This window comes from Hypomesus transpacificus, unplaced genomic scaffold (genome assembly GCF_021917145.1).
Source record: "Hypomesus transpacificus isolate Combined female unplaced genomic scaffold, fHypTra1 scaffold_149, whole genome shotgun sequence".
NCBI lineage: Eukaryota > Metazoa > Chordata > Actinopteri > Osmeriformes > Osmeridae > Hypomesus > Hypomesus transpacificus.
In genome coordinates this window covers 432,571-448,025 of record NW_025813718.1, presented here as the reverse complement: position 1 = coordinate 448,025, position 15,455 = coordinate 432,571, and the positions used below count along the sequence as shown (strand labels likewise).

The window sequence follows — 15,455 nt, the reverse complement described above, 5'->3', positions numbered from 1 at the left end:
GTGGGTTACCAGTTTGTGTGCGATTTACAAGTGTGTCTGTACAGTCATTTGTGAAGGTGTGTGTGTTACCTGTGTGTGTATGTGAGTGTATGTGTGGGTTACCTGTGTGTGTTACCTGTGTGTGTGTCTGTCTGTGTGTGTGTTCCATGCGTATGTGTGTATTACCTGTGTGTATGCGATTGTGTCTCTCCAGCTGGCTGGGTTTGGTGAAGGCCTTGACGCAGACAGTGCAGTTGAAGTGGCGCGGCCTGCGGGAGCTGGGGGAGGGGCCTCGCTTGTGCACGCGCTCGTGTTCCTGCAGGGGCAACATGTTAGAGTAACGCTTACACGGCTCTCTCTCTCTCACACACACACACACACACACACACACACACTCAGTAATACCGGACGTTTCCTAAGACCTACCTTCTTCACTAAAGGATAAATACTTTTATTTTTTTACGGACGGATTGGATTGTTTGAGGTCTATAAGATGACTCTTGTTCATTCCTAGGGGAGCAATACATCAAGTCAACCAGCGAGGGCAGATGGCTGGACCTGCACGGCAGAGGGCCCTCAGACATGAGTAGCAAGCTTCGAGGAGGGGAACCGAGATGAGAGGAGAGGAGGGAAAAAAGGAGAGGGGAAGAGAGAGGGGGGCGAGAAGGGAGAAACAGAGATGAGGAGGGGACGAGAAGAGAGGAGAGCTCCGACTGCTTCTGTGATGAGGGGCTGTTATGTTGAGTGGCTCTTCTTCCCAGAGTGGACAACAGACGGGCCCTTCAGACAGCTGCTGTATATACATATGCTGTGTGTGTGTGTGTGTGTGTGTGTGTGTGTAAGTGTGTATGTGCGCATAGGTCCTCTCCAAATAATGCCCTCCTTGACCTCAAACGTGTGTCGGAGGAGATGTTTCTAAAAGATGAAACTTTTTCTTGGCTTCTCATGAAGCAATTACTGTGTTTTTAGGATCCGGAGAGAGAGAGGAGAGGGCCACACGCAAGCACACACCCACACACTCACCCGAGACCAGCAAGCCTTAGAGAACACTGTCATTTGTAGACTCCGGCACAAACTCTGGAGCCTAATCACATTCAGAGACTCAGAGAGGGAGGATCAAGGCTCAGCTGCCACGCTGAAAAACTTGTGTGTTTGCCTGTGTGTGTGTGCCTGAGGGTGTGTTTGTGTGCCTGTGTGTGTGTGTGCATGTGTATGTGCCTGCATATGTGTGTGCCTGTGCGTGTGTATGTGTGTGCCTGTGCGTGTGTATGTGCCTGCATATGTGAGTGCGCACCTGCGTGTGTGTGCCTGCCTGTGTGTGTGTGTGTGTGTGTGCGAGCAGGCCCACCTTGAGGTGTGTGGCTCTCTTGAAGGCCTTGCCGCAGGCCCGGCAGACGTGGCAGCGCTCCTTGCCGTGGGCCTGCCGGCAGTGCCGTCTCAGCGTGTTGGCGCTCTGGCACACCTGGTCGCAGTAGAAACACTGGTTCTGTTTGGGAGGCTCCGCCTCCGACGCCTTCACACACACCTGGGCCGCCTCGGCCAGCTGAAACATGGACGCGAGGGGTTAACACATACACACACACACACTGTGCCCACTCACTATAAATCACGAGGATATCTTGTGTACGACTGGGTATGTGGCCACTGTAATCATGTTTTGTCTGTACACACACACACACACACACACACACACACACACACACACACACACACACACACACACAGAGAGAGACTGACTCTGAAGCCGTTGTCGGATGATTGCTCAGGGGCGTTGGGGGCGTGGCTAACGAGGATGACCTGCTGTGTGGAGCCAGCGGGTTGCCCCGAGAGACCAGCCTCGTTCAGCACTGCAGGAAACTGTTGACCCTGGAGAGACAGGACAGTCTTACACCAATGTGCATGTGTGTTTGTGTACAGACAAAATAGGATTACAGTGGCTCTATGTGTCACTAAGATATCTAAGCTATGTATAGTGTGTGTGTGTGTGTGTGTGTACCTGTGCGTTCAGGTTCAATGTGACTGCATCGAGCATGCCCTGCGTGTCGGCCAGGGTCAGGGTCACGCTTCCATCCACCACGCTCCCTGATGACATCACCAGGCTCTGTGACACGGCAGTCTGTGATAGGGCGGTGCCGGACGGCAGGCTGGTGACTGGCAGGAGAGAAGATGGGCAGGGACTTCCCTGTGAGCAAACTCCTTTCTGTATGACTGGACGCAGCGACTCTTACAATCACACACACACACACATACCGGTCACGCCAGCGTTGGAGGTACTATGAGGTAGGAGGTGGTCATTGCTGAGGGTCAGGGTGGCGTTGGCCGTCTGGGTTACGAGGGGAGACGTTAGTCTGATGCCACCGCTCATCTCCCCTCCAGCGGAGGGGCCGGGCTGTGACAGCAGGTCCTGACCTGTGGAAACAGGGACGGGGGAGGAACTGTCAAGAGGTGTTCGACGTGGGCCCGGATGGAACTCGCAGGAGTTCGGGAGAGGAGGTGAAAAGGGAGGCGTCGAGTCGGATGCTTTCCTTCCCATGGTCTGGAGGCGTTCATGTGAGCCATCAGGTATATCCAATGGCACTTTCAGCTAAGTTCCAATGACAAGCGTTTGCAGTGGTGCTCAAATGATTATGCCTAGGCCCTGTCACGTAAAATGGGACAAAAATCGGATTGGTCGCCGCGTGAAGTAAAACACACCTTCGCTCTGGTGCCACGCGCCAGGCAGGCCAACTGTACAGACACCCTCCCTCCCAACCCAGAAAAACTCCCCAAGCACCCCCCCCCACTCCGGCCCAGACTCTCCAAGCATCCCTGTCAGCTAGTAAACCGAGTAAATCAAAAATCAAATCAAATCACATTTATTTGTATAGCCCTTTTTACACGCAAGCATGTCACAGAGGGCTTCACACACGCCCATAGAACTGCCCCTCGACCAACCTAAACTCTCCAGGTCAGTGACAGTCTGCGTACGCGACACCAAACACCTACAGGCTTTGCTGTCGGTGACACCTGACAGCTGGTTGCGCCGTGTTGCTGGAGTGGGTGTTGTGTGTTCCCTGACCTGAGATGGTGAGGGTGATCTCCTGAGGGTTCCCTGCTCCGGCGCTCGCCCCGGCTGCCTGGGCCTGGGCCAGAGCCTGAGTCAGGCTGGAGTTGTTGATGGTCAGGGTGATCTCATGGCCCCCGGCTCCACCCGGCACCAGCCCCGAGCTCATCACGTGAGCCAGCTCCTGGGAACCTGGAGGGAAAGGGGGACGGGGGGCGGGGTAAAGACTAGCTCAGACAAGGGCACCGTCTTCCATTGTTTCACACGTTGCTTTCTTGACCAAGTTCGGTCTAGTCTTGTATGGTCAGTCCAGTCCAGCCCAGTCCAGACCTTGGCCTCAATCGTCCTGCTGTGTGAGGTGTGGTCTCAAAGCCCCCCCACCCCAAAAGAGCCCCTGCCACAGGTCAGGAAGGCCATGCCGTGTGGTGCCGTGTCCTACCTGAGCCGTCTGGCTCTCCCAGGCCCCCCATGGTGGTGCCGGAGGGGGCCATGCTGGAGGGCTGCAGCGCCAGGCTGGTGAGGGGCTGGAGCACCACGTTGGCGGGCAGCCCCCCGGGGTCGCCGGAGGCCAGGTGGGAGGTGAGGCCGGCGTCAGAGGTCAGGGAGTGAGAGAGGAGGCCGCCCTGCTGGAGGGTCTGCTGGAGGATGGCTGGATCGATCTGGGGACAGGGACCAACGGGGTCACATGGGTTAAGATCGCTCAATTCGGAAATGAAAACAAACAGCTGGCGACATTTAGCAAGCGACGGCGACGTTACCTGCAAGGTGATGTTGTTGATGTTGCTGGTGTCGATCCCAGAGATCTGGACGTTGGGGCACACCAGGTTAGCTGAGGTCAGCTGCAGGTGGATCCCCTCTAGTGTGGCCAGGCCCTCCGACAGAGACACGGTCAGGTCCCCCCCTGGCACACACACAATCACAGGATTTAGACTAGGGGGTATACTAGCATATCAAAATGTGTACTTCCTGTTGGCTGTGACTATGAACTTCCAGTAGTGTGAGTATGAACACTATTTCCTGTTCAATAGTACTTCTTAGTTCTTCTTCGTACAGTGCGAGTATGAACAGTCCTCCCTGTATCGCTTGAGTATGAACATAACTTCCTGAAGTGTGAGTATGAACATTACTTCCTGTATCGTGAGAGTATGAACTTTACTTCCTGTATCGTGAGAGAATGAACATTACTTCCTGTATCGTGAGAGTATGAACTTTACTTCCTGTATCGTGAGAGAATGAACATTACTTCCTGTATCGTGAGAATATGAACATTACTTCCTGTAGTGTGAGTATGAACATTACTTCCTGTATCGTGAGAGTATGAACTTTACTTCCTGTATCGTGAGAATATGAACATTACTTCCTGAAGTGTGAGTATGAACAGTCCTTCCTGTATCGTGAGAGTATGAACTTTACTTCCTGTACTGTTTTAGTATGAACAGTACTTTCTGCAGCAAGTGTGAATATTTCCAAGAGCCTGCTTTCAGAGATAAGGGACTTAGACAGAATTATCGTGGGCTGCAGAGAGCGAGTGATGGGGTGCAGCAGAGCAAGGGATATTAATTTCACGGCTGGCGTCTAGGACAGGGAGAAGCGTTCCAACCAACCAGGGATTACAGCTGATGGGAGCCAGAGTCGAGGCACAACGCAACATTCCTATTGGATGCTTGTTTGAACGGCGTCACGGTCTTATTGGAGAGAGTGGAGGAGTAAAACCAGAGGGCTCTACTTCTTTTCAGCGACAGAGTCCTGGTCTTTGAGCTCAGTGCAGGTAGATGGCTTTAGACTATCTGACATGAAGGTTAGGGTAAGATGGCTTTACACTATCTGACATGAAGGTTAGGGTAAGATGGCTTTAGACTATCTGACATGAAGGTTAGGGTAAGATGGCTTTACACTATCTGACATGAAGGTTAGGGTAAGATGGCTTTACACTATCTGACATGAAGGTTAGGGTAAGATGGCTTTCGACGACCTGACATGAAGTGTTAGGGTAAGATGGCTTTCGACGACCTGACATGAAGTGTTAGGGTAAGATGGCTTTCGACGACCTGACATGAAGTGTTAGGGTAAGATGGCTTTCGACTACCTGACATGGAGGCAGGCAGGATAGCTTGTCCAACCAGGCCCTGCTGCAGCAGGCTCTGGTCAAACTGGCCCGTGAGGACCTGGTTGGCCGGGAGGTAGAGGTTGGGGTCAGACGAGCTGGTCTGGAGCAGGTGGAGCCCCTCGGCGCCCGTCTGGACCTGCTGGGCCGAGGCCTGGTCCTGCTCCGCGGCCTGCTGGGCCCGGGCAGAGGCTGCCCGCTTGGCCTTGCGGCCCTCCGAGCTGGGCCTCGAGTGGCACTGGATGTGGGTCTTGCGGTGGCCCGAGGTGCGGAAGCGCAGCTCGCAGTAGGGGCACTTGAAGGGCTTGGAGCCCGTGTGCAGGCGCATGTGCACCTTCAGGCTGCCCTTGGTGGAGAAGGAGGTGTTGCACATGTGGCAGTTGAAGAGCTTCTGGCCTGCAGGGAGACATCTTGGTTGTTGGTACACACACAGAGAGCTCACAACAGACATTTGACCTCTGATGACGGTTGAAGCGATGGATGAGTGAATATGTAAATGAATGAATGCATTTATGAATGCATGAATGCATAATAAATGCATGAATGCATAATTAATCAATAACTGAATGAATTACCACAACACATGATTCCCCAGGGTCATGAATAAGTATCAGATACCTATCTGATCTGACTGTCAGAGTAGAGGGATGGTTATAGATAGAGGGAGCAGGGTGATGGTTATAGAGGGGAGATAGAGGGAGCAGGGTGATGGTTATAGAGGGGAGATAGAGGGAGCAGGGTGATGGTTATAGAGGGGAGACAGAGGGAGCAGGGTGATGGTTATAGAGGGGAGACAGAGGGAGCAGGGTGATGGTTATAGAGGGGAGACAGAGGGAGCAGGGTGATGGTTATAGAGGGGAGACAGAGGGAGCAGGGTGATGGTTATAGAGGGGAGACAGAGGGAGCAGGGTGATGGTTATAGAGGGGAGACAGAGGGAGCAGGGTGATGGTTATAGAGGGGAGACAGAATGAGCAGGGTGATGGTTATAGAGGGGAGACAGAGGGAGCAGGGTGATGGTTATAGAGGGGAGACAGAGGGAGCAGGGTGATGGTTATAGAGGGGAGACAGAGGGAGCAGGGTGATGGTTATAGAGGTGAGACAGAGGGAGCAGGGTGATGGTTATAGAGGGGAGACAGAGGGAGCAGGGTGATGGTTATAGAGGGGAGACAGAGGGAGCAGGGTGATGGTTATAGAGGGAAGACAGAGGGAGCAGGGTGATGGTTATAGAGGGGAGACAGAGGGAGCAGGGTGATGGTTATAGAGGGGAGACAGAGGGAGCAGGGTGATGGTTATAGAGGGGAGACAGAGGGAGAAGGGTGATGGTTATAGAGGGGAGATAGAGGGAGCAGGGTGATGGTTATAGAGGGGAGATAGAGGGAGCAGGGTGATGGTTATAGAGGGGAGACAGAGGGAGCAGGGTGATGGTTATAGAGAGGAGAGATAGAGGGAGCAGGGTGATGGTTATAGAGGGGAGACAGAGGGAGCAGGGTGATGGTTATAGAGAGGAGAGACAGAGGGAGCAGGGTGATGGTTATAGAGGGGAGACAGAGGGAGCAGGGTGATGGTTATAGAGAGGAGAGATGGAGGGAGCAGGGTGATGGTTATAGAGAGGAGAGACAGAGGGAGCAGGGTGATGGTTATAGAGGGGAGACAGAGGGAGCAGGGTGATGGTTATAGAGAGGAGAGATAGAGGGAGCAGGGTGATGGTTATAGAGGGGAGAGACAGAGGGAGCAGGGTGATGGTTATAGAGGGGAGACAGAGAGAGCAGGGTGATGGTTATAGAGGGGAGACAGAGGGAGCAGGGTGATGGTTATAGAGGGGAGACAGAGGGAGCAGGGTGATGGTTATAGAGGGGAGACAGAGGGAGCAGGGTGATGGTTATAGAGGGGAGATAGAGGGAGCAGGGTGATGGTTATAGAGGGGAAATAGAGGGAGCAGGGTGATGGTTATAGAGGGGAGACAGAGGGAGCAGGGTGATGGCTATAGAGAGGAGAGATATAGGGAGCAGGGTGATGGTTATAGAGGGGAGACAGAGGGAGCAGGGTGATGGTTATAGAGAGGAGAGATAGAGGGATCAGGGTGATGGTTATAGAGGGGAGACAGAGGGAGCAGGGTGATGGTTATAGAGAGGAGAGATGGAGGGAGCAGGGTGATGGTTATAGAGAGGAGAGACAGAGGGAGCAGGGTGATGGTTATAGAGGGTAGAGACAGAGGGAGCAGGGTGATGGTTATAGAGGGGAGACAGAGGGAGCAGGGTGATGGTTATAGAGAGGAGAGATGGAGGGAGCAGGGTGATGGTTATAGAGGGGAGACAGAGGGAGCAGGGTGATGGTTATAGAGAGGAGAGATAGAGGGAGCAGGGTGATGGTTATAGAGGGGAGAGACAGAGGGAGCAGGGTGATGGTTATAGAGGGGAGACAGAGGGAGCAGGGTGATGGTTATAGAGGGGAGACAGAGGGAGCAGGGTGATGGTTATAGAGGGGAGACAGAGGGAGCAGGGTGATGGTTATAGAGGGGAGATAGAGGGAGCAGGGTGATGGTTATAGAGAGGAGAGATGGAGGGAGCAGGGTGATGGTTATAGAGAGGAGAGATAGAGGGAGCAGGGTGATGGTTATAGAGGGGAGATGGAGGGTGATGGTTATAGAGGGGAGCAGGGTTATCAGGTATTTGAGGAACTCGCTGTCTCTACCAGTGGGTCACGCCGCTACAACGATGTGACAGGGACGGTTTCGGAGAGAAAGATGAGATGAAAGGAGATCTCTCGCTATCCTCCTCCTTCACTCCTCCACTCTATAGTCTCTCTGACGACAATACTTCCCCTCGTTCAAACTTCCTCTCCTCTCTCATGATTATAGCCAGACACACCATTCAGGCTCACGGGCGATTTACATAATAATACGCTTATGAATGATTGCAGAGCTTCTTGACAATAACAGCCATCTGGTGAGCCTTTTCATACAGTGCGCCAACTCGACAAAATGAGGGGAAGATTCGTCCATCCATCCATCAACCCGTCCCTTCATCCATCCATCAACATAGTCGTCCATCTATTCATCTATCCATGGATCGATCCACACACCCATCCCATCCATCTATCTGTTGTCCGTCCACATTCATCTGGCCCTTCAGCCAGTCCGGCTCCTCGCCCCACTGACCTGTGTGAGTCTTCACGTGACAGTCCAGGGTGGACTTGACTGTGAAGGTCTTGCCGCACTCCTCGCACCTGAACGGCCTCTCTCCTGTGTGGATACGGATGTGCCTGGAGGGGGGAGAGACAGAGACACACAGAGAGAGAGAGAGACAGAGAGAGAGACAGAGAGAGAGAGCGAGAGAGAGACAGAGAGAGAGAGAGAGAGACAGAGAGAGAGACAGAGAGAGAGACAGAGAGAGAGAGAGAGAGACAGAGAGAGAGAGACAGAGAGAGAGAGAGAGAGAGAGAGAGAGACAGAGAGAGACAGAGAGAGACAGAGAGAGACAGAGACAGAGAGAGAGAGAGAGAGAGAGAGAGAGAGAGAGAGAGAGAGACAGAGACACGGACAGAGAGAGAGAGAGAGAGACACACACACAGAGACAGGCAGAAAGAGAGAGGTGGATAGAGAGACAGACAAAGAAAGAGACAGAGAGACAGAGAGACAGAGATAGAGAGACAAAGTGTTAGGATTGTAAACACAGACTTCAATTACAGACAAGTTATAGTGCTAATCCACTTGGGCAGCAGCGATCCCGGCTGAGAGCCAGCGTAAACACAAACACAGCCCCAGGCGCTGCTTCCACGCAGTTCCAACATTTCAAACCTACAGACTCCGGCTGAAGAATAATTCACAAGTTTTCTCAAATCCTAGAGGGAAGGGTGGAGAAGGAAAGGAGGAGAGAGAATAGAGAGGAGACAGGAGAGGGGATGGAGATTTGGAATCGATCCTAACAGTGCGTCATTGAGTGTATTGCGCGGTGAAAAAAGGTGTCTTTTGAAGGTGTCCACAAGGTGCCTTTTCCAGGGCGTGCGCCACCGACGGGACCGAACGATGGACGGAGGGGGCCCCCGAGCGTGTGTTTGCGAAGGCGCGCGCCTCACCTGACGAGGTCGCTGGGCTTCTTGAAGCTCTTGGGACAGAAGTTGCAGCAGTTGGCGAACTTGGGCTCCGTCTCCAGCTCCACGGCCTTGTCCTTGATCTCGCTGATGCGGTCCCTCTCCGCCGCGGACTGGGCCAGCACCTGGGCGGCGTGAATATATTATATATATATATATATATTCAAACACAAACTGTATGTATATACAGTACCAGTCCAAAGTTTGGACATATTTTCCCATCCAATTCAATCCACTTTTGACTGGTACTGTACATGACATGACTCTCCCCCCCGTGCATGACCGCGATGGCGGTGTGGAGGGGGGCTGGTCAGAGGGGGGAGGAGGACCAGAGGACTGACCTTCTCCGAGACGGACGCCTCCTCCCCGGGGCTGGTCTTGGCCAGCTCGGCCGCCTGCTCCTCCGTGAAGGTGATGATGTCGGCGCGGTTCCTCTTGGCGGCCAGCTGGTCGCGCTCCTCCTCCTCCTCCACGTCCTCTTCCTCCAGGCCTGGTCGCAGGTGAGGGAGACGGAAAAGAGGGGGGAGGCCGTTTAGGTGTGTGCCGGTGTATGTGTTTAGCTGCCTGTGTGTGTGGTGTGTGTGTGTGTGTGCTTAGTCTGTAGGCGCGTATGCACGTGTAAGTGGGCTCATGGTCTAAAGGGGGTGTGTCCAGACGTACAAGGACGCGAGCGTGCGTGTGTGTGTGCGTGTACCTCGGTCCTCCAGCGCGTGCGCCTTCTTCAGGTGCTTGCGACAGAGCAGGCTGCTCCGGAAGCTCTCCTCGCACATGGGACACTTGTAGGGCTTCATGTGGATGATCATGTGACGGTTCAGACTGCCGTTGGTGGTGAACGAGGCGCCGCACACGTTGCACCGGAAGGCCTTCACCCCTGGGGGGGGGGGGGGGGGGGGGGGGGGGGGGGGGGGAGAGAGTGGTTAATAGCTGCGTGCGGGGCGTGTCAGGGTGTCGACACGTGCGCGTGTGTGTGTGTGTGTCTCGCCGCCTCACCCGTGTGTGTGTTGAGGTGGGACTTGAGAACCCCCGCCGACACGAAGGCCCGGCCACACAGGTTGCACCTAAAGGGCTTCTCCCCCGTGTGCGAGCGGATGTGCTGCTTCAGGTGGCTCGACTTCTTGAAGCCTTTGCTGCACCAGTTGCACCTGGGGGGCAAGCATGGGACATTGAGAGCGTGAGAGGGGGGGGGGGGGGGGGGGGCGAGAAAGAGATGGAGGGGAACGAGTGAGGGGTGAGAGAGAGAGAGACAGAGAGAGAGAGTGAAAGGAAGAAAGAAAAGAAAAATAGAAAAGATATGGAGAGAGGAGGGAAGAAAACTAGTGTTGTCCCCTTAGCAGTGAGTCCACTGAGGGAGAGAGCAGCTATGGACAGCACCATCAATCACACAAGCAACCCTCCAGAACCAACGCTGTGTGTGCGCGAGCGTGCTTGACAGGGGCGGGGCGGGACGACAGCTGAGAGAAATAAAGAGCCATCAAATGTCTGCCATGGTGTGAAAGTGCAAAAGAGGAGTGCGCGGGTCAGAGCACCGAGCGAGCGGGTCTTTGGCCGGCGAGCGAGGCATCAAACGCGAGCCCCCCGCCACCCTCCCACGGCAGACGCTACAGCCCAAAGGAGCGGGGCCGTGCGGGAATGTGCGCGTCAGAGACGGACGCTCGGCTGTTGAAACCCCCCGTCCCCTCACACCTCACTCTTCCGCCATCCCTCCATCTCCCCCCCACCCCTCCCCCCCACGCTTCTCTGCCGTTTCATCTCCGCCCCCGGCTCCCACAATGCACCTGACGTCAAGCGCCCGGATGAAAGTCGCTGGGCGCGTGCGGCAACACAAAAGCAGAGAGGAGGAACAAAAAAGGTAAGCACATGATCCCCCAGCACCTGCCCCCCCTCCCCCCCTCTCCTCCCTCCGTCCTTCCCTCCCCCTCCTTCAGCCCACTCGGGTGACGCAGCTGGGGCGCCCGGGGCTCTCGAGTGAGGGGCCGTCGGGACCCTCCTCCCCTCTGGGGCGCGGCAGGAGCGAACGAGAAGGGCTCTTCAGGAGGCGCCGCCGCCCGCCGAGGATCCAATCAGGAGGGGGGAGGGGGTCTCGTCCACGGGGCCGACCCAGGGAGCGGACACGGACGGGTCATTAGAGCCACTCGCTACGCTGGCCGGGCGGGGGGCTCTGACGTGGGCAGGATAGTGTTGGCGAGCCGGAAGCGTCGGAGGGCGAGGGGGAGGGAGGGGGAGAGGCCCTTACTGTCGAGTGGCCACGCTGCCTGCTGGGTGCTTGATCGTACGCACTCAAGGCCACGGACACACACACACACTCCTGACCACGGTCACACACACACACACACACACACACTCATTAACACGGTCACACACACACACTCATTAACACGGTCACACACACACACTCATTAACACGGTCACACACACACACACACTCATTAACAAGGTCACACACACACACGCACGCACCTGTAGGCCCGTTTGCCGTTCTCCTCGCTGTCGTCCTGGTAGTCCTGAATCTGGCCGCTGAGCTGCACATCAGCCTCGGGGGGGTCCTGGAGGAGGCCTCTGGCCTGCGCACACACACACACACACACACACACACACTCTGCTGTCACTCTACTGCAATAATACAAACACCTCTGTCCAGTATTTGGCCCTCTCCCAAGGACTTCCCAGTACTGGGTGAAGTGCTGCGAGTGAATGAATTGCATCCATTGTGTATGATTAGCATTTGATCCAGTTCTGGTCTGGAGGAGTGGAGGGGAGGCTGGAGAGGCGGGTGGCGGTGCCCGGGACTCACCACCTCGGAGCTGGGGACGTGGAGCAGGTTCTGGGGGGGGTAGCTGGAGGACAGGGCCTGGGACTCCAGAGTGCTGGAGTCCTGGAGTTGTTGGACGTTGGTGAACTGGGGCTGGGCATAACTTTCTGTAATGGTGAAACCTATGGAGGTATATACACATAGAGAGAGAAAGAGAGACAGAGAGAAAGAGAGAGACGGAGAGAGAGAGGGGAGAGAGAGAGAGAGAGAGAGAGAGAGAGAGAGAGAGAGAGAGAGAGAGAGAGAGAGAAAGAGAGAGAGACACGGAGACACACACATACAGATGACTGGTCACGGGGGCACGTTGTGCAAAGATACATCAAAGAGAAACAGTAGACTTCAGCAATTTGTCTCTCATCCTGTCTTTCTCACACACACACACACACGCACACACACACACACATCCCCAACGTCTCTCTCTCTCTCTCTCTCTCTCTCTGTGTTTGAGTTGAGGGTAGCTGTTGGTGCAGTGCAGCGCTCTGGGAGCTTGTGCTACTTGCTGCTGGCTGACGTCTGAGGGGGTCAGACAGCAGACTAGAAGAGGCCCTAACCCATTGCGACAAAGAAAAATGCGTGCGTGTCAGTTAAGTTGCTTTCTGGCGGCGACCGGTTTGCGACAGGTGCCACCGCCAAGTCCCTCACAATGGAGACCGGGGCACAGGCACTGCAGCCCAGCAAACTATGCAGAGGACGCAGCAAGACACTTTACAGCCAAGGGACTGACAGTTCCTCAAGTCAAGCACATTATGCACCAGACCCAATGTTTGTGTGTGTGTGTGTGTGTTTTACCTTGTGTAAGAGCTTGCTGGTCAAAGGCAGGCTGAGGTAGGGACTGCGTCTCAAACTGGCTAATGGTCTGAGGCATCACATGTTGAGTTGTAACAAAGGTGTCTAGAGAGAGAGAGAGAGGGAGAGAGAGAGTGGGGGGGGTGATAGATGAAAGAAAGAAGGAAAGAGACAGAGAGAGCGAGGGGAAGGAGAGGCAAAAAAGAGAGATCGACAGAGAGAGAGAAAAAGAGAGACGGGGGAGAGGAAGACGGAGGGAGAGCGAGAGCGAACGGGGGGAGAAAGAAGAAAGCAGAGTGAGCGTTTGCACGCTAACGGCTCGTTCTGAGAACACGTCCGAGGGGCCAGCTGGGCCTCAACATTCCAATGGAGGTTCATTACTCCAGGACTTTGACGCGGTCATCACACATAGCCTCCTGGGGATATCTGTTTGATGTGGAGAAGGATTTCCTCCTGTGAAGCAGGGGCAGGGGCCACGGTAGCCAATTTCACCCCTCTCTTTTTATTTGAGATCAACTTGAAAACTGGCTGAGAGAGAAAAAAAAGCTGGCTGAGAGAAAAGAGAAAAAGAAATTCCGATAAACATCTTTCCCCTTCCTTCACGCCGTCCCGACGACCTGGAGAGGTCAGAGGTCACAGGGTAGCCAACCAGGAGGCTACTGGCTTTCTCTTTGTACAGCTCAATGGTATAGCGGTTTTAAAATATTAAGCGTTCCGAGTTGAAACTGAATCTTAAGTAAGGCCGTGAGGTCGGGTAAGGTTGACTGTGAAGCATGTGTACTGATGAGACACAGAGAGAGAGAGAGAGACACGGGGGGGTGGAGATGAAGCCTCTATAGTTCGGATGGATTTAAAACTTCATAACTGCAGAAATCTCAGAAAGTCAAGTGAGGTTAGCACATTTGAGTGATTTATGACTTTTTTTTTGACTTCCTGATCATAGTGGATGATGGAACACAAGACATTGTTGAACCCCCCCCCCCCCCCCCAAAGACTGTGACTCTGAAATGAATAATCAAACAGCAATTGTCTCTTCCAGCTCAGGCTCCTGTCAGCCTTTGGGAGAAGACTGCTGTTAACTCTGTTAACTCCATTCAAGTGGATTCAATAGCTAGCTGTCTGAAAAACTAACAGTGTGCCCATCAGGAGATAAAACAGCGAGGGGAAATAACTGTTGACAGATAAGAGATTCTTGGCAAGAGAAAGTGGATTTCAATCTATTCTTGAACCTAGGCTTCGGCTTTGATTTTTATGGGAGCCACTACAACTGTCTCTACAACTGTTCCTGCGTCTGGAGACTTGCGGCACGTTTCAGGAATCATGATTGGGCTCGTCGTTAGACGGTGGTGAGAGGGTGTGGCCTCGTCTTACCCTCTCCCTGGTCGCTCAGCTGGGTCTCCAGCGCCACCTGCTGTCCACCGCCCACCCCCGCCCCCTGGCCCAGCCCCAGCATGCTCTCCTGCTCGCCGCCCGCGGAGGGAGGGGCCTGGGCCTGGAGGGCGTCGGCCTCGATCTCCACCTGCATGTCATGGGACACGGTGGTTCCGCCCATGGGGTCGTCTGTGGGCTGCTGCTGGAGTTGCTGGACCAGCTCATACCTGGGGGGGGGGGGGGGGGGGGGGGGCATGGGGTTATGTCATTACTGATGTTATGTAAGAGGGGGGGGGGGTCAACATTATGTTATAAAAGAAAATCTGGGAGGGGGTTTAACATGTCATTATTAATTTAATATGAGGGGGATGGATTTGGTATTGTATCATTACTAATGGTATGTGGGGGCCCAGGGGGGTCAACCAATTATTGCATGACTAATATCAGTGTATGTTATCGTCTTCTTGTGGCTAGGTCGTTAGCGGCTCATGATGGTCAAACTCGCACCTGTGTGTCTTCATGTGCTTGCGGCAGTTGGGCGACGACTTGAAGGTCTTCTGGCAGTAGGGGCACATGTACGGCCGGAGGTCGCTGTGCGTGGTCATGTGACGCCGCAGGCTGCCGCTGGTGGTGAAGGTGGTGTCGCACATCAGACACTTGTAGGCCTTGAGGCCCGAGTGCGTCCGGATGTGGGCCTTGAGCACGCCGGACGAGGCGAAGCCCTTGCTGCACTGCAGGCACTTGTACGGCCGCTCGCCCGTGTGAGACCTGAGGGGGAGCCCGGGAGAGAAGACCGCGTCAGCACGGCGTGGCGGAGAGACGCGAGAGACCTGAACCAGGAGTCGAGGTGACCCGGCACACTGACAGGAGTACGGACGAAAAGAGATTCTAGAAACACATTTCCCCACGAAAGAGAGGCCGTATGTTTACCTTTCACTTAGAGAATAGGCGAGTAGCAATATCGAAAAGGTCACCGGGAGTGCTTTTTGGGAGCGGCGTTTGGGAAGCCGATAACTAACGCAAAAGCTGTACGATTCTGTACTGCTAAGGGTTTGTTTCAGTGTCATGCATGACATGTTATTAGGCAACCGCAGTCCTTGAAGTCCCCCTACAGGTCGCTCCACGCTCTGCCTGTGCTGACTGTGCATTCAATACATCTCCAGTATCAGCCCCGGGGTTTGATTCGGGGAGAGGAGTGGAGAGGATTCAGCCATGCAAGCACAGCACTCAGGTAGAATGATTCATCTTAATCTGTTAACCTGTCAGGGCCGTG

At 54.4% G+C, this 15,455-nt stretch overlaps 1 protein-coding gene across 3 annotated transcripts in view; it reads right to left on the bottom strand.

Moving 5' to 3' along the window:
- Positions 1 to 15,455, bottom strand: part of LOC124488623 (zinc finger protein 236-like) — a 31,639-nt gene that overhangs the window by 1,524 nt on the left and 14,660 nt on the right. For all 3 annotated transcript variants that reach the window (XM_047051335.1, XM_047051337.1, XM_047051336.1), the window contains exons 19-37: positions 14,690 to 14,950; positions 14,183 to 14,409; positions 12,815 to 12,916; positions 12,008 to 12,147; positions 11,674 to 11,777; positions 10,207 to 10,358; positions 9,911 to 10,087; positions 9,558 to 9,706; positions 9,202 to 9,341; positions 8,285 to 8,388; positions 5,109 to 5,522; positions 3,781 to 3,923; positions 3,462 to 3,681; positions 3,038 to 3,214; positions 2,230 to 2,388; positions 1,976 to 2,130; positions 1,717 to 1,845; positions 1,328 to 1,522; positions 166 to 295 (exon numbers count right to left, since the gene is read on the bottom strand). In XM_047051335.1, coding sequence (XP_046907291.1) covers positions 166 to 295; positions 1,328 to 1,522; positions 1,717 to 1,845; positions 1,976 to 2,130; positions 2,230 to 2,388; positions 3,038 to 3,214; positions 3,462 to 3,681; positions 3,781 to 3,923; positions 5,109 to 5,522; positions 8,285 to 8,388; positions 9,202 to 9,341; positions 9,558 to 9,706; positions 9,911 to 10,087; positions 10,207 to 10,358; positions 11,674 to 11,777; positions 12,008 to 12,147; positions 12,815 to 12,916; positions 14,183 to 14,409; positions 14,690 to 14,950 — 3,278 coding nt within the window. The remainder of the gene's footprint in view (positions 1 to 165; positions 296 to 1,327; positions 1,523 to 1,716; positions 1,846 to 1,975; positions 2,131 to 2,229; positions 2,389 to 3,037; positions 3,215 to 3,461; positions 3,682 to 3,780; positions 3,924 to 5,108; positions 5,523 to 8,284; positions 8,389 to 9,201; positions 9,342 to 9,557; positions 9,707 to 9,910; positions 10,088 to 10,206; positions 10,359 to 11,673; positions 11,778 to 12,007; positions 12,148 to 12,814; positions 12,917 to 14,182; positions 14,410 to 14,689; positions 14,951 to 15,455) is intronic.